This window comes from Nipponia nippon, unplaced genomic scaffold (genome assembly GCF_047370975.1).
Source record: "Nipponia nippon isolate SJK-2023a ecotype South Korea unplaced genomic scaffold, ASM4737097v1 scaffold_3, whole genome shotgun sequence".
NCBI classification, from domain to species: Eukaryota; Metazoa; Chordata; class Aves; order Pelecaniformes; family Threskiornithidae; genus Nipponia; species Nipponia nippon.
In genome coordinates, this window is record NW_028262347.1 from 33,297,403 (window position 1) to 33,312,235 (window position 14,833).

The following is a 14,833-nucleotide window of genomic DNA, read 5'->3' on the forward strand; positions in this document are numbered from 1 at the left end:
CACATCCTTTCAGATCCTGGTAAACAACATAAAGTTTCAAGCACTTGGCACAATTAACTGTAAGTGGGTACACCTTGAGTTTTCATGTAACTATCCTTCTGTATGTCAGTATAGTTATGTGATGGGGGCTTCTGGGTAAGGTTAAAGCACAGTGCAGTTTTATTTTAGTTTCAGAGCTAAAATCTTTGTAAGACACCAAACTAAAAAAAAAATACGCGTTGAGGATATTCAGTGCGGTAAGGGTAGATCAAGCATTGTGGCTGTGTATGAATGTGTATGTAGTCTCTACTTTCCATCAGTATGGCTGTAGGCTGGCTTTGGATTGCCCTGTAGTGAATTTGTTGGGTGGTCTCTGAAATCAGAACTAACTTTTTTTTGCATGACAATATTTAGCAGTTTGTGAATTTATTGTGTTTTTCTACAAAAGCTATTGGTGTATTAGATTGTGACTTTATACTACTATTAAAAAAGCTAGTTTGAGTATCCTTCCCCCCCTCCAAATTGCACATGCCAACTCAAGTCTCTGCATTTGTAGCTTGTGTTTTTAAGGCCCATAGAAAAAATATCTTGCTAAAGGAAGAAGACTTGAAATACAAGGTCTTGCATTCATGTTTTTGTTTGCTTTTTATTTGCAGTTGGCTTATATAATACTTTGTTCTAGAAAATTGAATTTGTATCTTTTGCAGCTGTGCAATTTGCACTTAATAAACAAAGGATTTATTTAATTGGTAAATGGTGGATGACATTTTATTTGAAGGAAATACAATAAATTAATTTTGCATTCTAGCAAAAAGCTATCTGAAACTTGTGTTAAAAGAAAAACATGAGTGTTCAAATTCTCTCTTGCCACTTGAATCCTCTGATCACCTACTGCATTGTATTGAGAAGGTGCTTATCTATTCAGATTATGAAGCAAGGACTGTCTTCACTATAATCTCGATAGTGTGGAGGATGTTATTGACATTAAGAAAATTGATTATATTTTCAAATGGGCTCTTTGTTTCACAGGTGTTACAGGTGTAACTATTGCATTCCTAAGTTAATGTAAAAGTGTCTGAGAAATACAGGTAGTTAACGCTTAAAAAAAAGTAGCTGATGCTTAGAAAGTAGCTAATGCTGCTGCTTTAAAGTTTCAAAAGTTTCAAAAGAAACTTAAACCATGTTGAAAATTTCCCCCCCTATAATTAAACTAAGGATTGTATCTGAATGGTGTCCAAATAGATTTAATAAATTATTCCACCACCAGACTTGCATGATTTTTAATATTTGTTGTTTCCCTGTGCTATTTCAGCTTTAAGATTACTGTAGTCCCATATTTAGAAATAACTTGTGGTTTTTACTTTTGTATATTCACTACAGATTTCAAGCTGTTAAAAGCAATATGATTTTGTTTGTTTTGTGGTTTAGGATGATTACCATAGAGTAGTAAACATTGTGCCCAAGAAACCACCACTGCTCGAAAGACCTGGGGATGGGAATTACAGTCGCTATGATGATTACAGTCACGCTGAGTACAGAGACTATGAAGAGGGTCGCAGTTTTGCCCACGACCGAAGAAGTGGCCCTCCACACCGAGGTGTACATAAGGTGATTCTTCTCACATGTTTATGACGTTTATCTTCTCATAAATGCTTGAATACTGAACAATTAAAATATTATTTCAGACAGAGCATTGGTGTTACTGCTGTTCCCATAAACTGAAATCAAATGAATAGAAAAAACATCCAGGTTTTGATACTTGGTGCTTTTTTGCAGTTACTGTGCTTCTAAGACTCTTGTGATTATAAGGTAATAACTGTTGCTGCTTCTTACGGTTACTAGCTACTCTGTTTACTTAGAAAAGAGCCCTTGTCCAGCACTGTGGAAAGCTCAGAGTCTGAACTGGGAAAACAAAAGTGGCTAGTGACTCTAATGCAGTGCAAAGTTATCTGGATGAATAGAAGAATGGTTGTAAAATCTTTCTATTTAATAAGTGCTTGCACATGCAACTTGTTGAATGTTGTCTGCGTACCCTTCTAATTCTCGCAGTTGTTAATTTATTTAAATTCTGTCATGATGTTGAATTCATATTTTTTTTTTCCCCAATAGCTACACTTAAGTACAAAATTTATGGTCCCTTTGAAAGTTCATTCACCTCCTCTAACCCAGCTGTTTGAAATTCTGTAATTTCAAGCTATTGGTGATAATTTACATTTCAATGGGGGAAATTTTTCTTTTTTTTAAGTCAGGGCCAATGTATATAGTTTGAAAATTTTTTTAGTTTTTGTGTTTTGTGCAGCATTTCAAAGTCGCTCTCCTTAATATTGATAGAGGAAGAAAATAAGAGGAACGGGGCAGAGTGAATAAACTGAGAAGAACCTTGCTGTGAATGATTAGTACTTTCTTTTAGTGCATTAAATGCTTTGGTTTTGCGGTAAATAAGTACCATTTGGCAACTAACTGTACCTGACATCTGATGTTGAGATACATGTCACACAATTGTTTTGTATGTGTGTTTTGCAGGATGAATCAGGATACAGATGGCCAAGGGATGATCATCCTATAAGTCGGCAGCCTGAATACAGGTACTTTGTAAGACTTTACAGTAGTGCAATGCATAGGCTGGGACTATTTAGGGCATTTTTGTTTGTTATCAAAACAGTTTGTAGAGCAGAGCAATGAAATGGCAGGTATGTGGGAAAGGACACTTGTTGAAGTAAAAACAATAGTGGAAAAGTGATTTCTAGTTGCAGTGTTTGAAATACAAATGAAATAAATGGTATGACATGAAAGTCTCTATTTTAGTATTTGTTTGGTAAGGAGAGGAGGCATAATGATAGCATCTTTAAGATGTTAGCTTGGGACTGTAAGTAATTTAGTTCATCTCCCTGATCAGTCATACTTTTTACATGACTTCAGAGAATTCTTTGGTGTAGTATTTGCTTCTGTGACTGCAGCACCTTGGGGCAACAATACAGTGGAAAGATACCTGCGCCATTTTAAAGGCTGGTGGGGCGGATAATGGGATTATGAAGTTCACCATAGCCTTGTTCTGACCTCCCTTTTTTCTCAGCTGGACTGATGAGTAGGTATTTCCATCATACATTATATTCATTTCTGTGAGCACTTCTTAGTCTGTAGCTCAGGTTCCCATCTGTGAAATGTAAGAAATAGTATTAAACAGTAGGGCTGTAACATACATATGCCTGCAATGATGTTTGGTGTGGGATTGTTTGTTATGATAAATAAAGTGCACAGGATAGTGTTACACTCAAAACTTAGGGACAAGGATGAAATTCACCCTAAATGTTCAGACAAGAATGAATTGTTACTATAACTGAAATATTAACAATCTAATCTAAGAATGTCATCTTGTGGCTGTACTTCTATCTGCCACAGGGCTGCACAGTTGTAGTAGATATCTATTCCTTTGAATGTGATGATTTAGACATAGTGTAACTAGGTTATTAGATAACTTCACCATAAAAAAAATCCTTCATAAGGGTCTGTGTGCACTCGACTTCTCTCAAAATTGCATTCTTGGGGTTAGAAGCAACAGTAAAGGGTTTCGAAAAGTAGTAAGTGTTTTATAGAAACTTGTGTAAAAATTCTTGCATCTTTTCCTCCCACTTAAAAGAATCAGAGTTGTTTAAAGCTGGGGGGAAAAAAAAAAAAGACTGAGAAGACTGAGTTAGTGCCAGGCAGTTCATTTTACACAGAACAAGAGTGGCACCCAGTGGTCAAAAAGATTCTTAAATGCATCCTGATTTCTTCCATTTAAAATGTGAGCATAAAATGTCAGCTGGTTTTGTTGAAGGCTTTAAAAATGTGTTGCGTGGTAGGTGATAGTCCCATCTGAATCTTCCTTGTATATTTCAGAATATGTAAGTGTTATACAACTGCAATAGGAGTGTGGAAGAACTTCATAAAGATACTTTGTTCAGTTGAAGGTATGGGAATGTATTTGCAATTGAATGAAGCCCTACTGATCTATTACATAAATATGCATTAGCATGTCATAAGTCTGACTGTACAGAAAAGCACAGGAATAGTAAATAACCTTGGATATAAATCCTGTGATCAGACTGCTAAACACTTGTAGCATTACATGCTTTGTAATAAACTTAATTATGATTTTTTTGCATATTGCTCACTATTGAGCTATGTAGTGGATCTCAACAGAGGAAATAGTGAAGTATAGTACTTGGTGTATGTTGTCTCCTGTGGTGGAAACGCTAATTACTTTCTATTTCAAAGACATTTGCACTATAAAACATGAGATTAAAAAATTATTATATGTGAAAATGCTTTCTCTTTGGATATGATGAAAGTTATTTTGAGTAAGTTCTTCTGGAGTATGTATAAATTTTTTTATTTGAGGCAGTAGAAGGAGATTTAAGATTACTTTAAGCAGAAGTACTTCTTAAAAAATAGCATGGAACATGGCTAAAACATAGCACAAAGTTAGATTTGTGAAGCTAAAGACACTCAGGAGACTTGCAAAGCTAATGGGTTTTTGTAGTCAGTACAGTGACTATAAATTCTAAAAAGAATAGCTCTTTTATTGACATAAATAATCAGTTTTCTTGACTATTTTTAAAAACTCATTCAGCAGCTAAAAATGTGCTGTAAAAAGGTGTTGTCAATATTATGTTTAGCATTTCCTCTTAAGCATTAATCATTCACATTTTCCTGCTTTGTTTTTTCGCAACTTAACTGTGAAAAAGTAGTTTCTGATCTCTTTCCGTTTTTTCCCCCCTATCTTTCTTTGGAGTGCTGAAAAACATTACTTGAGATTTTCCCAAAGTAAAAGAAGCTGCTTATCTGGAATATCAAAAACCCTTAAATGATGCAGAATTTTGGGGGGTGATAGTTTCCTTTGTTGAAGACACCAGCTGGGGTTTTTTTTGTTGTTGCTGTTGTTATTTCTTTTGTGGATTTTTTTTTTAAGCCTCTTGCCTTTTCCTTAAAAATAGGAAGTGCATGCTTACTTAGCAGTTACATAGCTGTGGCTTGAGCTGTGATGTGTCAACTGACTAGCAGCAATTCTTCGTGAGTGACAAGAAGATTGTTGAGGTTCTACCACTTGGCTTAGCTGTCTTTTTTCTTGCCTTCTTTCTTCTTATGGAGTTATGCTTCAGTTTCCAAGCAGCTGTCATTTGCCAATAGTCTACCACTGAGCTGAGCGTTACTGATCCTTCTGCTCTTTTTCTGGACCACTCAGTTCTTGAGAGTTGTTAGCCCTGTTTTATACCATGCTCAGTGAACAGCTTTCATCCTGACCATGAGTTCTTTATGTAATATCTTATATGTAAAAAATAAAGTAATCCAGATGATATTTTGAAATCTATGTCCAGCACGAGTTCCCAGCCCTTTTTCTCTTGTTCTGACCTAAGGAATTCTTGATGGATTTCTGTCCTCTAGGAACTGATGTGAATTGTGTAACCTTACAGTCATAGCTTGGTTTGAAGTGCCTCTTGGTTCAAGCCTAGTTGGCACATATAAAGAATGGTACATCAAAGCAGAATCTCTTAGTTTGGTGAACAGAGAATTTTCTGCACACATGACGACAGTTTTAATGTCTTGGTCGCTGATGCTATGAGAATTGTGAAACTTGGAAATTGTGAGAGAAGTAGATCAAATAACACATGGCTTCTTTGTACATTTATTTTTTACTGTTGTTGATTACTTCTGGGGCTGTGTTACTACTTGTCTTTAGTGATACATCAAACTCATTTATTCAAAGCACTCAAATTATTTTATGCATGTCAGATTTTTTGAAAAGTTGCAGGGAACTATGCTGTTATATGTTGAAGAACTCCAGTTTTACAGTACTTCTGTATGGGCTTCATAGGAATGGATTTTGCATACAAGTTCATTTTTATAAAGTCAGATAAACTTTTCAGTGTGAAATGCTTTAGAAGATTGTTAGCTGTTGTTCACTTTAGTCATACCAAATTTTAATCCTTTTGAGTGCACAGAACATTACTTCATTCTTTTTTTTTTTCCAGCCAAATAAGATGTGAAATATGTGAAACTTGGCAACTTAAGATGGGTAAGACTCATCTTCAAAGAGAAATTACAAAATGACGCACTTGTAAATCCCAGCTATACGTGCATTAAATTTGATCCTTAAAATTATCTGAGGTCCAGATTTTTGTAAAATAAGGATTGCCATATTTGTAGACAAAGTACTCAGCGTCAGTAGTAATGTTGGTTCATATAGACTCCTGAGAAGTGACTCATGTAGGACATTTTTAATATCTCCTCTCAAGTTGTTGATATAAATAAGTTTTCCTTTGTTAATGAAGGAAACTTGCTGCTACTACTTGTGTTGTTTTGTTTATTGGTTGGTGTTTTTTTTTTTTTCCCCATGTCCTGTGTGAAATTAGGAAGTAGTCTTAGTCCAGTCTTTAATACTAATGCATTTGTGTATATAAACCAGATCTGCTTATCTGTGGAGTGCACAGGAAATATTTTGTAATAAATAGAAATAATAAAGTAATTTTGATGCTAGAAATGAAAGAAAACTGGCTGGCAAAAGGCTGAAACTTAATTTTAAACAACTGATGATCTGTGAACAACTAAGCTTCATCAGTCAGTTCTATATTTTGTTTTGGAAATCTTTTACATCAATGGCACATTGCCTTTCCTCTGAAAATTTTATGTGGCTTTCTGAATATTAAACTTACAGTTACCTTTTTAGGGCAGTAAAGCATAATATACCCCAATTTTTGTAGATGCATAAATCTTCACAGTGAGATTGTGTTTACTGGAGGCCATGGAGCAAATTGGTAGCAAAGAGGGGGATAGAAGCCAAGCAATTGTGCCTTTCTGATCTCTGCTTGAACTACCCTTCCATTTGGCGATTAACCCCTTGCAGGTGCAGTATGCGATGACAGGATGTTCTAGAGGAGTGGTCTGAAGATTGTACATTAAGAAGATGATTGTTCTTTGACAAGAATGATTATTTTAAACCACAGTCATTGATGAGAGAGTCTTCAGATAGAAGTTAAGGATCACTGACTCTTCTGTCAACAAAGCAGGATTTAATATTGAGGGTTCAGATGTGTCATAGGCCAAGGCAGTTATCTTTACATTAGCACTGTGCAATCACCTTTGAATTACAGGGGTAGGTTGTTTCTTGTTTTTTTTCCCTCTCCCTGTATGTGTTCTCTAATGAATGAAACAGTGAAGCTGTTTAACGATTTTATACTCGTTTAAAACTGCGTATTATATTGTGGGAGGTCTTTAGGCTTTGGATTTAAACCTCCTTGTAATGTAAACCGATCTTTGTCTTGCTTCTAGAAGAGAAACTTAGCCAAAGGGATTTATGAGATGGTGCTAAAATTGTACATAAGTCTGCTGTTCTGTTGCAATATTTGACAGGTCTTAAGGGACACCATACAAGAACCTCATTCTTTATTAAAAAACATGTGTGGAGGGAAATAAATATGGCAGTCACCCAAAGAAAATGGTCTTGCTTTTGGCAGAGATTGATAAGCAGAGTTCTAATCATATTCATTAGCACATGCCTTTTTCTTTTAATAAATAAATAAATAAAATCTCTGCCAGAACATTGAACCTCTCAGGTATTCACACGAACTGCTAGAGTAACTTGTTTATTCATATACGAAATTAGTTTCCTTATAATAGGTCATTGTGGTAGATTCGTTATGCCTGTCTACAACTCCAGGCAAGGACTTAGTCAGTTGAAATCTTTAGTTCAGAAGAGCCATTGTATTAGGCTGCTAGCTAAATTAGTTTACCTTGGCTTATGATATTTTGAGAGGGTGGAGGGGGATTTAGAACTTTTTGGAACAAGATAATAGGTAATAGATAATTTAAAAGTAGATTCTGGTTTACACTAAATATTTAGTGACTTCATATCACACTTCGTCTTATGCAGCAGTCTTATTGATTCAGTAGTTGCTACGTTTTCTTTGAGGGCTGTTTTCTGCTCCACCGCCTCTTTAGCTCTTTTGTGCTTGGGACAACCAATTTGTTTGCAAACTGAGATTTATGTTTTATAATTTTATTTTTGTTACTTGGCCAGAATTATATATGTCTAATTGTATTACTAATGCTTTGGGTTCTTTTGGACCATGGATTTTTATTTTGAATGGATTGTAAGCACTCAAATCTTCTCATGCAGATATCACTTAATGTTTTAAAACTGCCCTGTACTGAAGGCTGTGTATAATTAAGAACAGTTCAGGACTGTCCACTGTTGCAGGCCAATGCAATTGAAAGTAAAAGAGTTTCAATTCAGACAAGTCTGTTGCTATGATGAATCTCTTTCGTCCATTTAACTCGGAATCCAGAGACTTAAAACTATGTATGTGAGCACTGGCTGTTTTCTTACTAAGAACATTATGTCAAACTGAGTTTCTGCTGGTATATATGTTGGTGGGACCTGCTTTGTTTATATCTAGAATTATACTAGAAACTTCATTCAAAGCAAGACTGCTGTCCCTCCACTTCTGAAATGTTTGTCACTTGAGAGAATGGGGAGAAAGGGAGAGACTGGTGGACAGGGTTTCAGTTGTAGAATTTTTTTGTTCCCACCTTACAATGTAAAAATACGGGGAGGAGGTAAAAATTTCTCTTATTTTCAACTGGATTTTTTTGCATGTTTCAGCTAATTGTGGGGTCATTCTGTAAGGTGAATATTGCTTTCACTGGCAGCTAGTTGTAGTTGTTGAGTGATTGTTTTTTTAATTTTTAAATATTTTTATTTGCATAACTATTGACCGTGATCTTTACTGAGGACATATTTTCTTTTATTTCTTTGCAGAATTTCTCATTCCAATTCTAAAAAACATGTTTGCTTTCAAAAATTGCTTACTGATAATTTTGTTCCTTTTAAGGTATGTTGCAGAACTCTAATTGCTTATGCAATTTCCATCCCTGGTTGAGGGGAAGGAGTTTAAACTTTAAAGTCATAATATATGCTGTATTGATCACTTAATTTCTTTTTCTCTTAATCATTTCTCCTGATGAGCTTCTGAGGTCAGTGCCAGTATTCCTACTATTCAACCAGGACCCTGGAACCTCCAACAGGAGTCTGAGCTGTGATTTTCTGCCCCCCCCCTCCCCGGTTGACGGGAGACTCCTTTGACAGTTCTTGGTAATAGAGGGGTCTGGCTGTTCTATTTCATCTCAGAATGATGTCATGGAAGCTTTGTTTTTCTAATCAAAACATTTCAAAGTTTCCCCTATATGGGAATTGTCAAATTAGCAGAACTTCCCACTACCTGATATTTTTTCTTTCCTGCTGAGCTTGTAAATATACAGCCTCATGCAGTAGAGCTTACTTTTTCTATGAAACTTAGAAGAGTTCTAAATATTGGCTTTAACTCCTGCTGAGGGCCATAAGAGAAAACTGGGTAAGATTGTTTGCAAAAAGCACAATTAAAAATAGGTAGTTTCAGTCAGATTCTGTGTGTATGGTATTTCTTATACTTCAGTCCTTTGAAATATTTTAGTGACATTTAAATATGGTCTCTGTGTTGTGACTCTAAAAGTATTCTTTGGACTAAAGACAGATAATTACAATCTTCTCAACATTTTGATATTCTTAAAAACCCAGCCTACATTACTGTTGAATAAAGAAACAGCTAGGTAGTAAATTGACTTGTAAGTATTTATTTGACAACAGTTACAGTAAATACACCAAATTTGGTAACAAAAAACCTAGAAGTTCTCATCATGGCGGTTCTCAACTGCTATCGTGTTTATTCAACTTGCTTTTGATCGAAAGCTGTCTTGCGTTTTAAGGTTCTATAGCTTTTTGTGTGTACAACTGTTTCCCACTGCAGTTTTTGTAAGGCTTTAAATCGTCATATGAAATTGGTGTCATCATTATATTTTTGTAACAGTGGTTATTGCATGAGAACTGTTTACTACAGCTATTAGTATGTTATGATACACACGTAAGGAAAAACTCAGTAGTGTGTGCAAACTCAGTTAAATTTTGTAGCAACATTGATTTGTTGCTTAAAACTAAGTCACACTTTGGGAATATGATTATTGTCGTCTTATCAGTGATGTTTACATAATGCTAATAAACTGTAAGGAGATCCTCTGTTTACAACGTATGATAGGGCAACATGCCTAAAGATAACATTATGTACCTGTACACTGTAAGATCTTGGCTAACACCTCACTTTAAAGAAGACTTTAAAAAGCAAGCTTGTCTGGTCCAGTTTTATAGCTAGCATTATAATCGGGTCGTAGATGGTACCAAACTAACAAGTTAATACTGCATTGGGAAATAACGAGACAAACTCCCATGGAGAGATAGCACTTGATTATTCTGGAAAGGTTTCCTTACAAATACACTGAAAAACAGCTAGGTACTGAGAGACAGTGGGGAGGGAAAGAGAAGGGAGTCTCCTTTTGAGTCCAGACAACTACTGTTAAGGTGGGCATCTAACTAAATCATTTCAATGACCAGCCAATGAATTGGCTTAATGAATGTAGGAATGGGTTTCTCAGGATGGGGAGTCTTGTCACAGAGGACTTGTACATAATTTCCCTTGGGAAGATAAATGCTTCATCTGTTAGGTTCCAAGGACTTGTTATATTTTGAATATACTAAACATTTCAGGGAATTTAATTCCCATTGAGAGAGGGTGGGAATACTAGGATGAGCTTTGCTTAGATGTTTTTTCTTTACATGAGTGCAAGTTGCTTCCCCCCCCCCCTTAGTTGACAAAATGAGATGTGCTGTAAATTTCAGTAGGGGAAAAAGTTCGGTGTTATGGACAGTATAGGCATCCTTTTGTTAAGCATTTTGCTGCAAAGAGAAGATTTTTTGATATGCCATTTCCACCTACTGCTGTGTTTGAGTGTTACGATCTACATCTGAGGAAAAGTTCATAAATAAAGCAATTCCATGATCTCATGCTGTTGGTGTTATTTTTAAAAGGTGATGCTATTTTTCCATGCTAACAAATTATTCTTAATGTTAGTCTTGACATTTATTCATGATATATATTTGCATAACCATACAAGGTTCCTTCCCCTGTATATGAAGCTTTGTAGTATTAGTTTGTGAGTTGATAACAAATGCTTTTGTCTAAGTGGAACTGAATATTGATGCCATGACACACAACAGTGTTGTCAGCCAGCTGTGGAAATGTCTTTCTCTTCTGAAATCTGACTTTTAACAGTTGTGTTGTATTAAATGAAGTCCTATTTCACCTAGTCTAGTATGCCTAATTATTTTTGGAAATTATGTTTGAGAGCCTGTTTATGCAATTTGGAGGTAGAATGGAAAAGGTATTTTAATGTGTTGAATTATAGAATCATAGATTGGTTTGGGTTGGAAGGGACCTTTAAAGGTCATCTAGTCCAACCCTCCTGCAATGAGCAGGGACATCTTCAACTAGATCAGGTTGCTCAGAACCCCCTCCAGCCTGACCTTTAATGTTTCCAGGGATGGGGCATCTACCACCTCTCTGGGCAACCTGTTCCAGTGTTTTACCACCCTCATCGTAAAAAAATTTCTTCCTTACATCTAGTCTGAATCTACCCTCTTTTAGTTTAAAACCATTACCCCTTGTCCTATTGCAACAGGCCCTGCTAAAAAGTCTGTCCCCATCTTTCTTATAAGCCCTCTTTAAGTAGTGAAAGGCTGCAATAAGGTCTCCCTGGAGCCTTCTCTTCTCCAGGCTGAAGAACCCCAGCTCTCTCAGCCTTTCCTTGAAGGAGAGGTGTCCCATCCCTCTGATCATTTTTGAGGCCCTCCTCTGGACCCGCTCCAACAGGTCCATGTCCTTCCTGTGCTGAGGACTCCAGAGCTGGATGCAGTACTGCAGGTGGGGTCTCACCAGAGCAGAGTTAGAGGGGTAAACCAATTCAGGTTTGATAAGGTAGTAAACTCAGTATTGGTTCTACAATTTTTATCTTACTCGATGCATTTTTTGGAAGAATTTTGTACAAGGATTATTTAAGTAAGGCAAAGGATTATGTTATCAGAGATTGAAGTGACAAGTAATGAATTAATTATTCAAAAACTCTCTTCAGCTACTGCTACTTTTATCCCTTACTAAAACTTGTCTCTGTTAAACAGTATTCTGTTTAAAAATTTATCTTTGAATCTACATCTGTTACTCACAACCAGAATATTGTGTTTTCAGTGTTGCTTAGATATGTATGTCTATTATTTTTAGAAAAAAAATGTATTCCTTCTTTGAGTCTTACTGATGCTAACTTTAGCTACTCTCAAATTCTGCCAAGGGACCTATTTTATTTATCATAAATAAATAGAAGTCATGAATGCAGTAAGGAGACTCATCTTCCTATAGTAAAAATCTATTTCCACAGCAGTTTAAACCTGTCTAAGCTGGTGCTGTTCCAGTCCTTCCCTTGCCCTGGTACTGTTTCAGGTGTTTGTACTCTTCAGTGAGCTGGTCCTGCATGCTAACCCACCACAATTAATTATCTACCAGTTTGGTTGCCTGAGAGAAAGTATCGATGCCAGGTTAGGCGTGGAGTGGGAATACGGATTCAAGGAAGGCTGAGAAGATTGTTGCAGCACTACTTTGAATCAGTATGACTTGTCATGGAGGTGCACTCTGAAGTTAACTGTTATTAAATCACTGAAATAACTGAAGGCTTACAGTAGTTGCAAAAGGATTTTTTAATAAGGAATTTACCCAGGTAGCATGGCTTGTCTCTGTGTTAAATGTGTTCAAGTAAGTGCTGTTTGTAATACATAGGAAATGGCCTAAAAAAAAAATATATATATATAAAAATGTATATTAGAGTGATTGTAAACTGTAATCAAAGTGAAAGGAAAAAGCAAACTGGGGAAAAAGAAAAAGATAAAGCTGCATGGCTGAATAATTTATAAGAGGAAATTTCTGTCTTAATTCAGGGCTTTCATATTTTGAACAAACTACATCCTTGACAGGAAGGAATGAGATCAAATAAAGAAAAAAAAACATTATGTACAATAAATTGTTTTCTTCATATATATATAACGTCTTTTATCTTGAAAAATCCAAAAGCAGAGGTAGTTTGCTAACTTTTATTTAAATTTGCTATGCCGAAGTCTGTACCACTATTACAAAACTTTGGGGCATAAGCAGATGAAACCTATTTGACCTAATTGCTTCAAATTTCACTTTAATTTAAGAATAAAAACATCGCGATTTGTGGAGCATTTTTCTGATATAGAGAAAAATTGAGTGTTTTTGTGATTTATAGATCTCATTAAGGGATTTGGAAGGAGAAGAAAACTAAATATAATAAAGGTATTGTGTGTCAGTATTACTGACATAAGGTATTGCTGCTTACAAACCTGTTCCACAACTTGCTCTTTCCTTTTGCAGCTTTTTATTGATGGTGTTAGAAAGTCAACCACAAGGGTTAATCAAATCAGTATATACTACTACAGTACACTACTTGTTGCTTTCTCTTAAGTATCAATGAACTTACGACATTCTGCGGTGTACCAATGAAAAGCCTTAAGAGCTCCTTTAGCAGATATTTCATGGTTTCTGGGTTCTTCTATTTAAGAATTTTAAAGATAGCCTTTGAGAAAAGCTATCCGGTTGGACTCGATGATCTTAAGGGTCTTTTCCAACCTTAGTGATTCTATGAAAAAGAATAATAGCTTGCTGAACATAAAATTTACTTATGCCCCTAAAAATATAGTGCAAAAATATTTCCTTCTTTCTTTCAGGTACTTAATGTGCGTATTAGACAAATGCTTGCCTACATTGAATTGCTTGGCAAGTACTGACTGTGAAGTAAAAAACAAAACAAACGCCCAAAACCCAAAGAAACCCTCCCAAACACCCCCCCAAAAAAACCCCAAACAACATCCTCCCAAAACCAACAAAACAAAGAACCCACTAAACCCACAGGTTAAAAAAACCCAACCAACCAAACATAAAAACCTTCTTTTGTTTAGAAATTTGGCAATATAAAGTTGTGTGACTCTATACAGCACATATTTTTCTCCACAGTCTCGTGTCATTTCCCACACTGGTTTAGAAGATCTTTAAAAAATAAAGTTATTTAAAAATTTCCATAGGGCTGTTTATTTGTGTTTCATAGTACATTATTGTCCACAAATGTTTGTTCCGAATACGTTTATGCTTGCTTTTGGTAGTACTTGGGGAATTTTTTCCATCTCCTACCTCATCAACCCCACACTCTTTGGTACCACAGGGAAACTTTTTAAAGTTCTTTCCCATGTGCTGGTCTCAATGCCTGAGGACAGTGCATGTGTGCAAACACCTACTTAGGAAGGTCTGTCCCATTAGAGCTTTCTCTAGAAGCAATAATGACGACCAGTTTCTCTGGTCTGATGGTATCAGGAGAAAAAAAAAAATAAAGTATGTGAAGATACAGTATCTTGTGTCCTGTTTCCTTCCAATTTTAAGCTTGTATATTGAGATACAAGATTTGAATGATTTCCATTTTGAATTAAGTCTGTTTAGGAATTGATTCAGTTCCTACTGTGTCGAGGAATAAACTTCTCAGTATAGTTATCTGAACTGCTTGACTGTTCTGGGATGATACGATGCTCAAAGTCAAGAATAGGAAATCTGACCCCACAGTAGTGTCTGTCAGTAAATATTTTATCAGTGATATTCTGTGCTGCTGTAATTGCTGTAGCCGTTAATAGAAATTGTAACTTGGTTCATCACTTTCAACAAATATGCACTCTGGAACTTTAGACCTATGATTTGTTTCCTATTCTAGAGAAATTGCAGGGAGTTACTAAGCCCTTGTTTTCAAAAAGAAGAGAAGGCAAGATCACATGCATTTGAATGCAGTTATTTTGTCCAATTTGCTCTTGATTTGTCTAATTAACATATTGTCTTTATTCTGC

At 35.8% G+C, this 14,833-nt stretch overlaps 1 protein-coding gene across 5 annotated transcripts in view; it reads left to right on the forward strand.

Annotated features, from left to right (window-relative positions):
• Nucleotides 1-14,833, forward strand: part of PPHLN1 (periphilin 1) — a 71,803-nt gene that overhangs the window by 8,611 nt on the left and 48,359 nt on the right. For all 5 annotated transcript variants that reach the window (XM_087767543.1, XM_087767544.1, XM_087767540.1 and 2 more), the window contains 2 exons: nucleotides 1,408-1,587; nucleotides 2,503-2,564. In XM_087767543.1, the coding sequence (XP_087623669.1) occupies nucleotides 1,408-1,587; nucleotides 2,503-2,564 (242 nt within the window). The remainder of the gene's footprint in view (nucleotides 1-1,407; nucleotides 1,588-2,502; nucleotides 2,565-14,833) is intronic.